The following is a 19,367-nucleotide window of genomic DNA, read 5'->3' on the forward strand; positions in this document are numbered from 1 at the left end:
ATTTCCCAAAACAATGCTATCAGAAGAAATCGAGTTATATAATTCCCAGATTCAAAAAAAAACAGCTGGGCTTCTTTTTGCCTGTAGAAACCGTGAGGTTCAAATGTCTTAGCCTCATCTACAAGAGACTTGGTATTAGGACCAGCTGTATTTGTATTTCCATTTCCCTGCATCTGTGTGTCACGCTGGGCCTCGCTGGACACCGAAGTTCCCCTGCCTTTGCATCTGCTGTTTGTCTCCTCTTGAGTGTTCTGCTAATTCGTCAATTTCCTGCCTGACAAATTCACACTCATCATTTAAGCTAGCAGTGAACCACTGAATATACATACAGTTCAGACAGGACCTTCTGGTTGGAGCCTCTTGACCTGGCAGAGGTGTATGGCTGAATCTTTCCATTCTGCTCATGTCCATGGGTTCTTCCAGGACTCCTGTGTTAGGTTTCTCCATTTGCAACTTTTGAGACTTGGATGATAGATTCTGTTTCACCAGTTGTCATCCTTTCCGTCTTCCTGGATCTCTGGTGGGGGGTTCTACACAGAACTCTCATCTTGCTAGAGAATATATTGGGCAGGACTTAAAATGGCTCCAGCTTGTTTCTCTCTTGTTCATAGTGTATGTATCTCATGCGCCCTTTGTCCCAACGAACTCTAGGAGTGAAGGCCGCATGAATTCTGCTGCCATATGCTGCTTTTGCTTTCTTGGATATGAGTCAGACACTAATCTACATCCCCCCAAATAGAGGGATACCCACCACACTCTCTCACTGAACTTGAAGGCAAGGAGGAGGTATATTGTGGGGACTATCAGCATAACAGAAGCTCCCTTCAATGAAAATCTTTTCACAAATTCTCCTTCCTCACTTACTCTCTCAAATATTTTGCTATCTGCAAATAAATGAGAAGGTTCAATAATGGTCTACATTTTTTTTGTAAATTTTGCAGATTGTACATACTTCAGTAACTAGTATATATCATATCATGCAGATAGAGTCCCATTTTGATATCCTGTTACATTTAGGTAAAACTTGCTTAGTAAAGCAATTCCTTAAACACATCTCTACTTTAGAGAAGCTATATTTTATATTGAAACTATTCTGAAGAATCGATACTCAATAATCATTTCAGAATAGTTGCATTAGAAACCCTGGTAAAATAAGCATATTCTAGCCTTTCCAATGTCACAAAGTCAATAACCTGATACATAGCTTTCCAGACAGTATGTCTCATGAAACACCTTAGTAGTATATAGGAAAAAAGTGAAGTTGACCCCTAATCCTCGATTTCACTCAACTATAAGTTAGTTTATTCATGAACAGGTCACAATATTTATAAAATCTATTTCTGATCTCTAAGAAAGAGATGGTAAAATGTATTGCTTGAGTTTTTTTTCTTTTTTTAAGTTATACCCAATATGCGATCCTTTGAAAACATACTTTAGGAAGTATACATACTTCTTTACAAACCACCCTTCTTCTTTTTCCAAATAGAACAGAAGCAATAACTATTCTTGAACACATTTGTTTCTGCTGAGGTAAACATGGAGGGTGATGCTCGCATCGACTACATGTCCTTGAGTTTATTCAAGCCCTGGTGTATTAACTGGATCTAAAATCCCCCCCCCCCTTTTTTTTTAAATTCAGGAAAGTATGTCATTGGTTAAGCTAGAATCCAATTTAACTTTTTTAAACAGCACTGAATTATTCTTAAACTCACAGCTGTTACTAACAAACTTTCTGACACATTCCAAATCAAACCATCCTGTATTAGCATGTCACACATTTTGTTTGAGAATCATTGAATTAGAACATCCACCACCATAACATTTAGGCATAAAAATATTTTGATCAGATGTTTTTCTCTGTGACAAATAAGAATCAGTATTAAATCTTTGGTAGAGGACCTGTATTAAATGGAACGTCATGATAACCTATTGAAACTGTTTTACCTTGCTCTATTTTATTTTTTCTCCTGGCCAGAGACACATATATGTCTATTTGATAGTGTTCCATAGCCTATTGTTAATCATGCAGAGTAAAAGCAACAGCACACAGACCTGGACATTGGCCCCAACCTGGTAGCAATTTGTACCATTGTAGAAAGGCCATTTTACCCTCACCTAGTCATTGACTGACTGATTTGTTATGTTAATTCATTCATTCTCTCTTTTATTCATTAAAAAAGAAAAAATAGTTGTTGAGAACCAACCCTTTTAAAGAGATTTAAAGAGGTACCATCAGTATAGTAATTCTCTTGTAGTATTTTTTCCAAAAATTTTATTTGTTCAAGCTATATATTTTTAATGTTTTATTCTTTTCTTTCTTTAATGGTAACGTTATTGATAAAATAACAGAACTAAGGCCTCTAGCTAGTAATTAATATAACACAATAGAAGGATCTTGCTTGATGCAAATCTTCTATTTGTTCTCAACTCGGAAGAGACATAACAGATCAATTAAGCAAGATGTTCTTATTTTCTATCTGCCATGGGTTTTTAGTATTTCAGCTGATTCCCAGAAGGTATTTGCAAAGTATCTGCATATAATTGTCATTCATTATGATTGTCATTCGCTATCTGAATACTATTGTCATTTTTCTAGAATATTGTTGTTTTCTCTCTTTAGTACAAGAACGTCATGTTTTAATGCATGAGCTATTGAAGTAAATCCTGACACATATCAACATTCTAAACTTAAATTTTCTTATTTATTTTTTAAAAGCTATTCAGTTTTCTATTTACTTACTGTCATGTGACATTTATTTGTCCCACAATATTTAAAATATCATGAGAAAAAACATCTGGAAGATTTGGAAAATTGACTTATCTCTAATAATTATCATTCATATTTTATTTCCAGTTTTTTCCCCTTTGTTTTGCTAGGCAAAAGTTTGACTGCAGACTCAAAAGTTTAATAATCTCTCAAATAATATACCTTATATCTAATGTAATCTTGTTATTATGGGTTATCTGATTAACCCCAAATTATACAATTAATTAAATACCTAGAGAGCCTCACTTGGAGCCCAGCCCTCCAACACCAGGCACTTTCTCATCAGTTCAGACGAGAAGCCCAGCTTTGGACATCTCTGCACAGTCTAATGCTTTTTCCCTATAACATGTCACCCCCCCGAATAATAGAACTTAATTGATACTTTAACACTTATGCGAATTAATAATTCACCAAAGACCTAAGTATGGTAGAAATTTAAGGAAAAATATTTATATAAAAAGTTAATGATAAATATACTATATAACAATAACGAGAAGCCGATTTTTAAAATTTATTATTTTTTTATCATGGTGACATGGGTTAATGAAATCCAGTAAGTTTCAAATGTACAGTTCAACAGTATGGCATATATATATATATATATATATATATATATATATATATACACATATATGTATATGTATATATTTTGCATTGTGTGTCCAGCTCCCATAGTTAGATTTCTTTCTGTCACTACATATTTGATCCCTTTTACCCCATCTACCTCCCCTCTCCTCCCCACCCCCAACCCTCTGGTAACCAGTAGTCTATTGTCCATGTCCATGAGTTTCTGTTTGTTTGTTCTATTTATTTGTTGCTTTTAAGTTTATATCCCACATGTAAGTGATGTCATGTGTTTTTCAACTTCTTCTGTCTGGCTTATTTCGCTTAGCACGATTATCTAAAGGTCTATCCATGTTGTTGCAAATGACAGTATTTCATCTTTTCTTATGGCTGAGGAATATTCAATTATATATATGTACCACAGAAAAAAAGAAGCTAACTTTTAAAATATCTTTACCTATATGATTCGGACACTGTAATTAATAATAGTACTGAAAAGTTACAAAATTATAGCAGGTTGTGAAATTAAAAGTAGGGTTATCTTTATAATGGCCTATTTATTTATTTACTTAATTTGTTTTTTTATGGTGACATCGGTTAACAAAATCCAATGTTTTAACTGTACACTTTAACAGTAAGACATAGATATATTAACACTGTGTGTTCACCTCCCACAGTTAGATTTTTATGTCACCACATATTTGACCCCCTTTACCCTGTCTACCTTCCCACCTCTCCCCACTCCCCAACCTCTGTAACTACTAGTCTATTTATTGTCCATGACCACGAGTCTCTGTTTGTCCTGTTTATTTTATACTGACCTCTTTAAAAGCATATTTTTTTCTACTCTCACAGGCTCTCTTTCGGACAGTAGCAATGATGGTGCCCGACTATGCCATGATTGCCGAAATAGTCCTATATTCCTGTGGGTTTGTCACAGCTCGGCCACTGTCAGTAAAAATTGTGGCTACGTATCGTTTGTGTTCGGAACAATTGTCATCACAGCATCACTATGACTATGGAATGAGAGCTGTGAAGTCAGTGCTTACTGCTGCTGGGAACCTAAAGGTAGAGAACTCAGCTGTTTTTTACTCATAAATTTCCTATTTGTAAATCTCAGGACCATGTCTCTTCAGAGAATTCCAATAACTAGTTGGTTTCATTAACTGAAAAAAACTTCAATTATTGATTATTTGCACATGTTAAAAAAGTATTATGATTTGTAAAATCTTAGACATGTAATTCTTAGTGATTCGAGTTCTGTTCCATAATTTTATATATATTAGAGTAGGAACTACCAAGGAATAAAGTTCCTTATTGCTGAGAAATATTTTGAAAGCTTTCAGTCTACATGAACGTGCATAGCTTTAAAGGAAATAATAAATACATACAAAGGTCCCTAAGCATTGTCACTTAATATAATTACATAGTTACAGATAACTAGACTAGCAGTAATAAATTTGCAGTATATGTTTGCATTTTAAAATGGTATGTCATAACTATATAGATGAAAAACCCAAATATTTTAAGAGGTGGGTAACTTTTTTCTTTGGAAATATTTTGTGGAACTATAAAATATAACTGTACATTAGTTCTTTATGAAAACAAGCAAGATAGACTATAGGTAATAGCAAAATGCAAAATATGACCTTGGGGTTTATAAAATTTTCACATTCATGATTGTAGAAGATAAAGGTGTTAAAATATATTGTACTTGATTAAAAACAATGGGATGCATTTTTGTTTTCTATAACAATGTTACCAAGAATTCTAATATGTAATGGTGATATTCTACTTCACATTAGCCTAACATGTCACTGTTTTTTTTTTTTTTTTTGCAATAAACAAATCCATCTAGAAGCAACCATTTGTATTAACCTGGCATGTCATGATTACATTGCGGTCAGATAATGGAAAAGATAATGCATGTCCTAGTTTATGTCATCACTGACATCTTGACTATGGAATTGAGTTATTAAAGTTATGCAGCAGATGAATCCTGCAAACGAATCCTATCAATTCTTTGTCAAAAGCTAATTTAGAATTGTTGAATGTGTTGCTTTGAATATTTTGAAGTTTGTTTCTATCATATCAAAAAACAATTTAAACATTTGTTTTAAAATAATAGCCTCTCAAATAACAAAATAAATTTTGACACTTCCTAATTTACATGTGGTTAGATTGATCCAGAGACAAAGTTCATATGAACAGGACTAGCTTTGGCATTGGGAGCTCTGGAGATTTAGAGACAGCTGAACTTAGCTGCCAGACATCACTGACATTGTAAGATTAAAGCCAGTTAGGTAGGAACACGGAATTTACTAGGCAGAAAGAGTCTAGAGACAAGAAAGAGAGTTCCAGAAAATTAAATGCATGATGATAAGAAAAGTTATATATGATATGCTGAGTAAAATATTGAAGTTGGGAGAAATAATTCCAAGTTCAGACTCTTTGTGAATTATGTGAACCTTATTATGGGCATGAACAGCAAAGTCAGATTTTTAGTAAACTTTGGGTTTACCACAGATGTTTTAGAATCGAATGTAGGTTTTCTGAAACACCTTCTACTTAAGTGACTTAGTACATTAGCCAGCCATCTGCACTCTGTCTGTGAAACACACTAACACACTCTCATACTGAGCCTGCAGCTAGCAGGCAGCAAGATGCTCTGCCCTCCCACCTTATATTAGATGATCTGTTCTCCTTACCCGGAATCAGTTTGCTAGTTCCTAAAACTTTCTGAAGTCAGTCAGAAATGTTCTTGTTATTATGTCATTTAATTAAATGTTGAGGAAATTGATGATAGATAACCATGAAAAGAAGAGTTTTGTTTTTATGAAAACTAAGTTCATTGTTTAAGAAAGATTCAGTAAGGTGGAATGATAAAAAATTGAATTTAAATTAGGTGTGGATAAGAGAAGTACAGAAGACTGAAAAAAACCTTAATAATTGATAAGGATGCTATACTTAGATTATCTCGCAAGTATCTTTGAAGAGCATTATCCCCTTTAAAAAACAAAACAAACCAGAACTCCACAAAACTAGACAGAGCAGATGATGCATTCTTGATTTTTTTTTTTGCAAGAAAAATGGTACAGAACTCTACACTCAGAGATAAGGCCTTTGCATCAAAATATGGGCAAATAAGTGAATGTTTATGTTTTAAATTTAAATGCATATTTTAAAAACAATTGCCCACTTTTAATGATTATTTTCACTTAACCAACCCACTGCTAGTCTTGGATGTACAAGACAAGCAAACTCTCACCCAAAATAGAGGGAAAATAGAGGCAGCTCCCAAGCTATGTTAAATTCATGGCCAATAGCTTTTTAGCATCTGTGAAAAAGTAGTTAGTTTAACCTAGGTTTTCATGATGAACTAGTAGAGAATGTAACAAGTGTAAGTGTCCATTTCTAGGATTGATAATAATCTAATTAAATGAAAATAAATAAAAACAATTTTGCATGGAACTAAATTATCTCTAGGGCCTGTACTTGCGTGTATATGTGAGCATGCAGGAGGTGCAGTTAACAGATGCGGGTATCATCATGAGTATGTTTTCTTTTAGCTGAAATATCCAAATGAAAATGAAGAAATTTTGCTGCTTAGATCTATTATTGATGTAAATCTGCCAAAATTTTTGGCCCATGATTTACCACTCTTTGAGGTAAGAACATTTATTATTCCAATATATCAAAACTCTTATAATAATGTATTTATCAAATGTCTACATTTGCAACTCCCTAGGAGAAACTTCCACTGTAGAAAACAATATGACACAGAGAAACAAATCATTCCACGTTTTATTTGAGGTGTGTTTAGCTAGCTTTGTTGCTTCAGATGACTTTCAACAACTTGAGGTTTTAAATAGTACTCTTTTTTTACTTTGGAATATAATGAGAACACAAAATTTACAAAATATGTTTGCTTATAAATTGCACTAGAATGTAGGCTCCATAAAGAAAATAATCAGTCTAACACAGCACTGAATCTCTTGCACAGAATAGGTATAGGCTAAATGTTAAATTAATGATTAAAGAAACAAAAGAATAAATAAGCTTAATTTCTCTAAACAATGTAATGGCTTTTACGAAATTGTTTTTTTTTTTTTCAGGATAATTTAAGATAAAAACTAAGTTTAATAATCTTTTCATATTTTTAAGATTAGATTATGAGTAATTGAAAAGAAGTATTTGAATGATGATTCACGTTTTCGTGTTATCATTTGCTGTCATTCTTTTCCTTTTCCCTCTCTCGTGTAGAAGAAATCAGGGGAACTTGGGCCCCTGACAAACGTTAGATGTTGCACTAACGTACTGCCTTGAAGTGCAGTCACTTAACTTCCAATGATTAAGGACTGGAGTCGTTTTGGCTGTCATGGGAAGAGGGAGAAGTGGCACTGCCACCGTAGTGCGCTCCAGTGTTGTTAGCTGTCCATAGCAACCATGTCGCATCACCCCGAAAGGAGCTGTCCTTAGTATTTAGAGCTGGCAATGCAAATGTTTCATAGAGCAGAGCTACAAGGAATAGGTACACATTTCTTTCTAAAGTTGTGAAAGCTATATGTATTTTCATACGATGGAAATACGCCTTACTAGAAGTATTCTCCTGAAGTCGTGCATTCATTCAGTACACATTTATTGAACAGTATTTCACAAATGAAGCATAATTGGCATTTTCAATTAGGACAGTTACTTCTTGTGAGAGACTGTCCCTTATACTGGAGAACATTTGGCATCCCTGCCTCCCTCTACTCCCAGTGTTTATAGACCTCTTCCACTGTGACAGCCAGAAGGACAACTCTACATATTTCCAACTTTACCTGGCAGGAGAGTGCAGGGAACTGGTCTTGGTTGAGAACTACTGAATACCAAATGTCTTCTGGAGATGTCTGCTTCTTTTAAGGTTAACCATAAAAAATAGGAAGAATTTGAGACTTCTTTTTTAATTTAGAAAACACTAACAAAATAGTCTTGAAGATGTAAAGCATAGTGAATATGGTCAGTGATAATACCTATATAGCGTGCCATGTAGCTACTAGAATAATTGGAGGAATCATTTTGTAAATGACATAAATGTCTAACCACTATGATGTACACCTGAAACTAATATAAAATAATATTGAATGTCATTTTGAAAAATTGAAAAATCAAAAAAGGGGGAGAAATGTGAAGTTCGAATAAGAGGTTCACATTTTCAGGTATAAACAAGTAAGTCAGGGGATGTGGTGTACAGCACAGAGAATATAGTCAATAATATAATAGCATTACATGGTGTCAGATGGTTGCTGGACATATCATGGTAATCACTTCTTTAGGTATGCATTTTTCTCTCTTTTGTCCCAAGCAAACTTACTACTTTGATGAACTGGGATAGTTTCTCCATAACAGCATTTAAATAATTAAATTTAGGAGTAATTAAACTTGAAATTTGTAAATTCTAAAGTATAGCTCAACTATATGCTTGCACATTAAGCTCATCTAAATTTTCACCTTTACCTTCAAAGTAAAAAAATAGTCACATTTCTCACGTAGGATGCTATGTGCTTATAAAATAGCCTTTGCGGTTTATAAGGGAATGTTTCTTAGAGCTTGCAATTAACTTTATATATGGAATTATATACACTAAATATGGAATTATAATTCTTTTAAATCATACATTGTATGATTGTATTTGGTTCTTAAAGCTTCCATAACAACATACCACAAACTTAAGACAACACAAATTTATACTGTCACAGTTTTGGAGGATAGAAGTCTGAAATCAAAGTGCTGATTTCCTCTGGAGCCTCTAGGAAAGAATCCCTCCTTGCCTCCTAGCTTTTGGTGGCTACTGGCGATCCTTGACATTCCTTGGCTTGGCTTGTTATCACTCCAGTCTCTGCCTCCATCATTACATGGCCTTCTGCCCTGGTGTCTTTGTGTCTGAATCTTCCTCTCCTTCTGTGTAAAGATGCCGATCATTGTATTTAGGGCCCAGTATGACCTTATCTTAACTTTCCTAATTATATCTGCAAAGATCATCTTTACAAATAAGGTCACATTCTGAGGCTCTAGGTGAACATGAATTTTTGAGGGACATTAGCTGATTAAAATCCTACCTACTACAATGATTAAAATACCTTTGAACTATTTTTTGTATATGGTATGAGATATGAATTGAAGTTCATTGTTTTGGCAAATCCAGGTATTCTAGAATCACTTGCTTATTATCTTTTATCTATTGAATTGCCTTCATAACTTTGTTGAGAATGAGTTGTTCACATTTGTTTAGGTCCATTTCTAGACTCCCTGTTCTATTCCATTGATATATTTGTCTGTCTATATACCAATATGATACTATCTTTATAATCAGCCTTAAATCAGATAGTGTTCAACCTCTAACTATTTAATTTATACATACTGTGAAACTATAAACTTTCTAGAAAAGAACAGGAGAAATCCCCTGTGACTTTGAGCTAGGCGAAAATTTCTTAAATACAACACCAAAAGCACAAAAGTATAAAACAATACATGAATAAAATAGATTCATCGAAATTTTAAAAATCACTTTTGGAAAGACACTAGTAAGAGAATGGAAACAAGTTGCAGATGAGGAAAAAAATACTTCCAAATTAAATATATGAACTCGTGAGCATAATATTTAAAGAATGGTCAAAACTTACCATTAAGAAAATAAACCCATTAAAAATAAGCAAAAGATTAGAATAGACCCTTTTCTAAAGAAGATATACATATGACAAATAAGGACATGCAAAAATGTTGATCATTGGGAAATGCAAGGTGAAGCCACAATGGGAGAATGGATTTAAAAACTGACATTTCAATATAATGGACTTTTGCTACGAGCTGAGACATGTGTGAATCTGCAGATCTTTATGCCAGCTGAAAGAGGCCAGACAAAAATAAGTACTACACAGTGTATAATTTTATCTATATTAAATTCTAGACATTGCAAATAAAAATAGTAACAGAAAGCAAATCATTCGTCACCTGGGGTTGGAGGTGGGAAGCAGTAAGGAGAGGAGGGAAGGAGGATTACAAAGGTCACAGGAAGCTTAGGGGAGTGATAGACCTGTTGATTATCTTGACTGACTTGATTGTTTCGCTTATCAAATTGTACACTTTGAATATATACAGTTTATTGTATGTCAATCATACCTCTATATAGCTGTTAAAATAGTGTTGAACTATTATTATTTAATGACTATTTCCATCAATACTAAATATGAGGATGAGAAAAATTTTATCATGTTTATGTGTGTGTGCATATATATATATGTATATATATAGAAGCATATGAGTGTATATATATATATCTATATTTAAAGATATAGATATAGATATAGATATAGAGAGAATGTATAAATATATAAATCTCCAAATCATCTATCCTCAGGGAATTACTTCAGATCTGTTTCCTGGGGTGAAACTGCCAAAGCCAGATTACAATGATTTGCTGCTGGCTATCAAAGACAACTGTGATGCCATGAATTTGCAAATGACCGGTTTCTTTTCTGAGAAGATTCTCCAAATATATGAAATGATGATTGTGCGTCATGGTTTTATGATTGTTGGAGAACCATTTGGAGGAAAAACCAGTGCCTACCGCGTCTTGGCTGGAGCACTAAATGACATATGTGAAAAGGTAAGTGTGATTAAAGCATTAACTTATTTATAATTGGTTTTGCGCAAGAAAGGCATATGTTCATTTTAAAAGATACTTGAATGCAGCCACTCAAAATCATGAAAAAAAGTGAGTCAAAGAGAAAATAAAAGTAGAAAAGTAATATGAAGCAAGTAGGAAGGAAGTTCAGCATCTAAAGGATATGCCATATCTTTGCTTCTCAATATTTTATTTTGATTTAAAACCATGTTTAATTATAAAGGTAATACATCTTCACTGTAGAAAAAGTTTGGAAAGATGAAAAACATGGCAGTCTTGTGTTTATGCTTTCAGGAGAGTATTTTTTATTTTTTGAGTGTTTAGATTTGTAATACAAACTTCTGTTACTGGCTGCTAGTGATACTGAATTGATGTGTCCTTGTGTGTGTTTGTGTCTACATTATATAACATATGTATGTGTACATACATAAAACAAAAGGGGTATTATAGTATTCAAAATTGCTGTTCGGCACATCACAGTTTGGTCTACTTTGATATGTTAAAAGAATGAGGCTGTTTTCTTTTTATTTATTTATTTATTTATTCATTCATTCATTCATTCATTCATGCATTCATTTATTAATTTTTTAGGCGAGGCAACCCTTGATTTACCTCACATTGCAAGGAACTTGTTAGTTTACAATTCCTTTTTTTTTTTTTTCTTTTTTATGCCTACAGTACCTGGTCTTGAGACCGTTTTAAATTCTTCAACTAATATTGTATTTCTGTCTAATTTTGTTTCAAATAGCGTTTGCTTTACATATTTCAGTGTTCATAGCCTATATGGGATCTGTGATCATTACATCTTCACTGTGGAGTCTCCCCTTCAACTAATATAGAATTATGTACCTTGCACCCCCTGCATCTAATTTCAATGTTGTGACCCCTATTTTCTCCTTACACATATATTTGCCCATATCTTTAATTGTAACCCTGGTGTCGCTGTAATTTACTTTTTGCAGAGTAAATAATCTTACTTTTATTTTCTCCAGTTTGATGGTCTTCATCTTTACATAGGGGAATTTAAATTCATTTATATTTTTTATCATATATACTGACATCCTACTTATTTCTGTTGTCTGTTTCCTCAGCTTTTATGCCTTCATGCTGTTTCCTTTCTTCCCGTAATTTCCCTTCCCTTTACCCTTCCTGCCGTTCTGCTATCCTGCCTTCCTTTTCTTGGTTTTTGCTTGTTTGTATTTTTTTGTTTTGTTGTTTCATTGTTAAATTGACAACTTGCTTTCACTATATATTAAAAAAGAAATGTTTCCAAAGAGCCAAACCTGATGTCACTCGAAGATTAAAAGATAAAGGTACGAGCATGTATTCTGGTTCAGTTGTAAAACCCAAAATGGTTTAGTACCAGGAAATTCTGAGTGACATTGTGGTGATCTAAAAGGCGCAGGCCTCCTTAGTCACTGCATGTAAGCTACAGCTGCACACTAGGCTTGCTGCATTTGTGACAAAAACCTTGCTTTGGTGATATCAATTTTATTCTGACTAAAAAAATTACAGAGCTTTCCCTCACTTCTGAATTTAGGAAGACACAACAAGGAAGCAAGAACTTGAGGTTGTTTTGCTGCTTAATATTATTATTCCTACATCCTTTCATTAGTTTGTTAGTTTGTGTTCAAAGCTCTGGGGGGTGGCAGACAGAAGGCAGTTTTGGGAAAACTTGAACTTGCTGTTTTGTTATGTATATAAAAATAATTATTATAAATAGGTAGAGCACAGGAGATTTTTAGGGCAATGAAACTATTCTATATGATATTGAAATGGTGGATAGATGATCTTATTATGTATTTGGAAAAACTCATAGAACTGTACAATGCAAAGAATGAACACTGATGTAAACCATGGACTTTAGTTTAATAATAATAATAATAATAATAATAATAATAATAAAACCAACATCAGTTCATCAGTTATCACAATGTGCTACACCAATGCAAGGCCTTAATAGTAGAGGAGGGTGGGGTGAAGAGTAAATATATGTGAATCGCTGTACTTTCTGCTGAATTTTTCTCTAAACCTAAAACTGTTCTTAAAAAAATAAAATCTATTAATTAAAAACAAAAACCAAAAAGCCTTTGCCCCAAGGGTATTAACATGTCTTGTAATAATCCATATACCAGTTTTCAGGGTTCTGCTTGAAACAGATAAATTGCCAGTATTAATTTCCACTCTGTGAGAATGGTACATATTTCCCTATATTTAGATTATAATATGTAACCTACAAAGTCTATCATTATTTACTACCTGACCCTTTACCAAAAAAAATTGCTAATTCCCATTTTGTAGTTTTAGATTTATAGATGTTGTATAACATTTGCTAATTTATTCCTAAATATGTTAAGAGTTTTTAAATACTATTGTAAATGATATTTAAAAATTTTTATTTTTCAATTGTTTATTGGCATCATATGGAAAATACAACCAATCTTTATATGTTGACTTTAAATATTGGAGCCTTGTTAAATTCACTCCTTACTTCTGGTAGTTTTTTTTTATGAACCTTTAAGATTTTCAACATTCACAATCATTTTCTATGAATAAAGACAGTATTCTTCTAAATAAATGATTGATTATTAATTTTTTTTCCCATTAAGGGGTTAATGGACGAAAACAAGGTTCAAATTACTGTCTTAAACCCTAAGTCTGTCACCATGGGTCAGCTGTATGGCCAGTTTGATCTAGTGTCCCATGAGTGGTCCGATGGTGTCCTCGCTGTCAGTTTTCGAGCATTTGCTTCCTCTGTGGTAAGTACTAACACTTTTGCAAGCATTTTAGAGAGACTACGATATTTCCTTCTCACTAATTTTTGACTTTTCAGTTGTTTCAAAGAAACATTTGTTCCTATCTCAAGATATTTACTTAAAACACATCACTGGGTAGTCTGACAGTGTTTCTGTGAAGAACCTCTTTGGCACCTACAAAAATTCCAGAGACCCTGTGGGCAAGTGCCTTTGCCCTGGTGTGCACAGGAAAGAGGGCAGGCAGAAAAAGGGCCGCAGAGAATATTTCTGGTTCTCTTTATCCAGGCTAAACGATCCAGGAATAACATAATCCTTCTGCTCCTTTAGTAATGTTCTTCCTTTACCCTGCTGCAGGGCTGCTGTCACTGTCACAGCCACTGTTAGGTTTACTGCAATGTTTAGAGAAGAAATTGTAGACCTTTACAAAACAGTGTTTTAAAGTTCCAACACTTTCCCTCCAATGTGTTAGGAAAAGAAGGGACTGCCTGTGGAGAGCAGAAGAGTTAAGAAATGTGCCCGATGTTGACTGCTGTGATGAGAGCAGGTGCTTACTTACTCCCAGCCTATTCTGCTTATTCTGATGAGTGGCTGTTGCTCACTCTTCAAAAAGAGATCACAGATCAATAACTGGTTACTTGGTGGCCATATGTTAGGGGGCTATCCATGGATTGTGATCACATGGGAGACAGCTTGCTGAGGCTAGTCTTAAAGGAAAAGGGGCCTAGGCTAGAGACATTTATTTTTTAAAAATCAATAATTAAATCAAATGTTTTCTTTTATTCTCACTACCATACATCCTAAATTTGGTGCCCTTTACCCACTTGAGGACCCAGCTAACCATGACTCATGAGTCAGCGTAATAGCAGAAAAACATCAAATCTCAGCTCTGCTCGTATTGTCTAAAGGACCTTGGACAATGAGTAACATAAGGATAGGTTCTCATGGGGCAGAGATATTGCCCAGTAGCAGGCTTTACTACTAATTTCAAAAATAAAAGTATTCCTGAGGCACAGGTGAGGCAGACAGAGATCCAGGACTATTGATGTAACTTCTCAGGTCCTCTTGTCACAGTGGATGCTCTCAGGCCCAGATTACCATGTGAAGTCTCTGGATAATATGCAGTTACATTATTCATACAGAAACAATCATGAGATACCTCCCATTTTACACTCAGCTCCTTAGCTTATATTATATTTTTCAGGAAGCTATATCTCATAACTACTGAGCCTAACTAAAAGTGATGTCCTTGAATAGACACTTCTCTGTAGAGAACATACAAATGGCCAATAAATATACGAAAAGAGGCTCGACATTTCTAGCTATTAGGGAAATGAAAATCAAAACCACAATGAGATGCCATCTCACACCTGTTAGAATAGCTATAATCAACAGGACAAGTAATAACAAATGTTGGAGAGGATGCGGAGAAAAAAGAACCCTCGTATACTGCTGGTGGGCCTGCAAATTGGTACAGCCACAATGGAAAACAGTATGGAGTTTCCTCAAAAATCTGAGAACTGATCTACCATATGATCCAGCAATCTCTCTATGGGTATTTATTCCAAAGACTTGAAAACCCATATCCAAAAAGATATTTGCACACCGATATTCATAGCAGCATTATTCACAGTGGCCAGGACATGGAAGCAACCAAAGTGTCCATGATAGATGATTGGCTAAAGAAACTGTGGTACATATATACAGATGGAATATTACTCAACCATAAGAAGACATGAAATACTGCCATTTGTGACAATATGGATGAACCTTGAGATAAGCATGCTAAGTGAAATAAGCCAGACAGAAAAAGTTGAAAATCACATGCTTTCACTTATATGTGGGATATAAACCTAAAAGCTACAAATGAGCAGGACAAGCAAACAGAGACTATATGGACTATACGGATATGGATTATAAACTAGTGGTTACCAGAAGACTGTAGATTAGTGGTTACTAGTGGGGTTGGGGAGAAGCAAGGAGGTAGACAGGGTAAAGGAGGTTAAATATAGGGTTTAGGGGGAGGGTGAAGTGGGCAAAGGGGATCACATATATGGTAGCTGAAAGAAACGACTTGGGATGGTAAACACACAATAGAATGATGTCAAATGATAATATACACCTGAAAATTATATAATTATATTAACCAAAATTACCTCAATAAACTTAATTAAAAAAAAAAAAAAGTGAGGTCCTTCAGACTGCAAATCCTAACATCTTGTCATTACAAGGCAATGTTCCACAAAGTGAAAGTGAACAGCAATGGGAAACCAACAGGGAAAGGGAAAGTTGGTCTCTGAGGGTTGGGCTTTTCCTTGCTTCCTGAACATGGTCAGAGCTGGCCTCTGAGTGTGACTGTGTGATGGCCTGAGCCTATGACAGGTCCACTGCGTCATAGATCAATGCAGTTGGCCATAGGTACTGAGGGTGTGTTCAGATGAATTCAACATGTTCAATACTCAGCTCAAATTTACATTTGCTGAAAGTGAACCAAGGTGTATATTAAAGGGCTGATTCAGAAGGATCTGGAGAAGAGGATTCATTTTTGCATTTACCAGCTAAGACCTGGCCACTCCTTAATATTCATTGAGCATTTACTATATTCCTGACAATGTGTAAATATTTTCATATTTATCATTGTGGAACTGTGAATATTATATTGACATTAGTGTCCTATATCACCATGAAGGAGTTCAACCCCAGAGGGATATGTACATGTATGTATGTGAATTCATTCAGTGGAGGGAACAAATATTTGACTTAGCACATAAGATAATTAATCTATATGAACACAATACTATATAGAGTCAGACAATCCAAATGAAAATTCTGTTTTCCTTGGCAATTTTATGTTTTTAACATATACTTTTGAAACATTTTAAATATGAGTTCAGAAACATTGGAAAAGATGAAATCTTAAGAAAAGATGTTATATTGTGTCTTGCCCATGGCATATACAAGCTTCTTTACTGACTATATCTGTATTTCTATCTGTATCTATATTTATCTATATTTATATTTATACATATATATATATACTTTTTTCAAAATATACCTTTACATTTTCATGGTGAAATTAATTTGAAGAGAGTTACATTTTAATTTTGAAATATTATTGAACTGTTTCATTATCATTATTACATTTTTGCCCTGTATCCACTGTATGCATAAACCAGACACCAGATAGGAAATGGTTAATTTTTGATGGACCGGTAGATGCAGTATGGATTGAGAATATGAACACTGTGCTGGATGACAACAAAAAACTATGTCTGATGAGCGGGGAGATTATTCAAATGTCATCACAAATGAACCTTATTTTTGAACCAATGGATTTGGAAGTTGCTTCTCCCGCCACTGTAAGTTCTCAATTTTGACATCTGCTTACAAACTTAAAATGTTATAAATGCTTTTATTACAGAGTAACTTTGACTTTAAATAAAAAATATTAGTAGAGTTTATTTTAACAGCAATCTATGTGATTCTCCAAGAGCAGTCATATCTGTTCACATACCTTGACAAATTTACAAGTCAGGCATTATTTTCCTCTTTGTCTAGGACCATCTGGTAAAGTCATACACAAAAATTTAGATAATAAAACTATATAAAATTAAGCTTTTTTTTTTCCTGAGAGTTTTCTGAATGTTATAAGAAACAGATGTATCAAGTCATATCTGTTTTATAAGCATTACCTGGATGGTAAATAGTTATTGCTTTTCCAGGTTTCCAGATGTGGTATGATTTACATGGAGCCTCACATGTTAGGCTGGAGACCACTGATGATATCTTGGCTAAATCTCTTACCTGCTGCGATCACTTCTATTCAGAAGGAATTTATAACAGGCTTGTTTGACAGAATGGTCCCTATTTCTGTTGAATTTATTAGAAAGCATGCAAAGGTAAGGGGGATGGGAATTTTAAGAGTTAAAAAATAAATGAGAAAGCCAAATTAGTCAAATATATAAATTTAAATGTCTGTTTTTATTGTCAACAACCAGATATTAAAATAATTTCTTAACTGGCTTGACTAAAAACTTTTTTAATAATTAAAGTAGAAAGATACTAATTGATATAATTATTCCCTCTAAAAAATATTTTAAGTAAAGCTTCTAAATATTTGAGAAAATGTTTGGGTTTTCATCTTTTCTCTCTCTAGACAAAACAAACAAACAAATGAACAAACAAACAAAACCCAAAAAACTCAAAGGCCCACCTAACCACAATCTGGGTAAAAATATCTTAAAATGATATCACTCATTTCTGATAGACTATTATATTTTAAATAGTTTCTACTTTATTTTCCAAATTTTCTAGAATAAATGTATATTATTTTATTGTCGGAAAAAGGACAATTTTTTCAAAGTAGACTCATTTTGACATCCAAAGACCTGGAGATTACATAATAATGGAGAAACACATATTACTGCTTAGGCATACTAAATGAGGAACTTACTATATATATAGTATGGGTGAACTAATTGTTTAGAGATGGCTGTCAATAGCTGGAAAAACTGGAATTCAGGGAGGAAAGTTAGTCCATGGTAGAAGGATTTAAAGAGGTCCTAAAGTAGGCAAATCCATTTTTCTTTCTTTCGGTACACCCTGGGGGGTTAGAGTAGGGATAGGGGGGAAAGACAGAAGGTAGAGAAGCAACAGCCGGAATGGAAATCTGCCTCAGAGAGCTGATGGAGTTTGAGTAAGGCTCTTAAACCCCCTCTAGCTGAAAATCCTAGGAAACATATGCTTAATTTCTGCTCTGGGACATGCAGACCAAAGGTTTTTTAGGATGATTTTTCCTCTAGAACAAATATAGGGACATATAGCTGGTATTTCTACTGCTATTGGAAATATAACAGAAAAGCTTGAGGTAAGAGGTTTGACTCCAGGCACAGAGCTGGAGAGTGGAGTTTAAAACCATGTAGGTAGAGATTACCTAAAGGGAAAATCCAGAGTAAAAAAGAAAAGAGCACAGGATAGAATCCCGAATGCATCAACTATTTGGGGAGGGCAGAGGGAGGAGAGGAGAGAGAACATTGTGTAAAGCAAGTAGAGGGCATTATGAGAAACCACTAAGAGGTCAAATTTTAAGTGTGAGATTCGGCGTAAGAGCCATTACAGAGCACACACTACCTTTACATGATGCCACAGCCGTGGCGGTTAATGTGTGCCTCAGTTTTCTCATGTATAAAACTAGAATTACAATGACAGTACCTTTTCATAGATACTATGGCTATTAGAATTAAATGAGTCCAATAATTAGTTGATGCTGTTTTAATTAGTGCCTCGTTTAAATTAACTTATTGTATAGACTTTTTTCCTCTAAATTTTTAGGAATTATCTCCTACTTCGGATACAAACTTAGTCCGATCATTAATGAATCTAATAGACTGTTTTATGGATGAGTTTGCTGATGAAGTCAAAGTAAAACACAGAAATGATAGAGAAGCTTACTCTTTACTTGAGGTAAGATCCATCGCCTTTGAATCTTGCAATGGAGAGACATCTATTGCTTTCCCTCATACTTACTAGTTAATTACACTCATTTTCCCTCTGGAATTGGGGACTAGACAATGGGTGGTAGCTGAACAATGAGAAAAAAGTCAGGCCCCAAATACCA

The 19,367-nt window shown here is 34.2% G+C and overlaps 1 protein-coding gene across 1 annotated transcript in view; it reads left to right on the forward strand.

Moving 5' to 3' along the window:
- DNAH7 (dynein axonemal heavy chain 7) overlaps positions 1–19,367 on the forward strand; it is a 202,474-nt gene that overhangs the window by 80,724 nt on the left and 102,383 nt on the right. Inside the window, exons 28-34 of the mRNA XM_036235992.1 lie at positions 4,187–4,399; positions 6,901–6,999; positions 10,731–10,979; positions 13,607–13,756; positions 16,927–17,109; positions 17,473–17,649; positions 19,082–19,213. Of these exons, the coding sequence (XP_036091885.1) occupies positions 4,187–4,399; positions 6,901–6,999; positions 10,731–10,979; positions 13,607–13,756; positions 16,927–17,109; positions 17,473–17,649; positions 19,082–19,213 (1,203 nt within the window). The remainder of the gene's footprint in view (positions 1–4,186; positions 4,400–6,900; positions 7,000–10,730; positions 10,980–13,606; positions 13,757–16,926; positions 17,110–17,472; positions 17,650–19,081; positions 19,214–19,367) is intronic.

Source organism: Rousettus aegyptiacus, unplaced genomic scaffold (genome assembly GCF_014176215.1).
Source record: "Rousettus aegyptiacus isolate mRouAeg1 unplaced genomic scaffold, mRouAeg1.p scaffold_m13_p_2, whole genome shotgun sequence".
Classification (NCBI taxonomy): domain Eukaryota; kingdom Metazoa; phylum Chordata; class Mammalia; order Chiroptera; family Pteropodidae; genus Rousettus; species Rousettus aegyptiacus.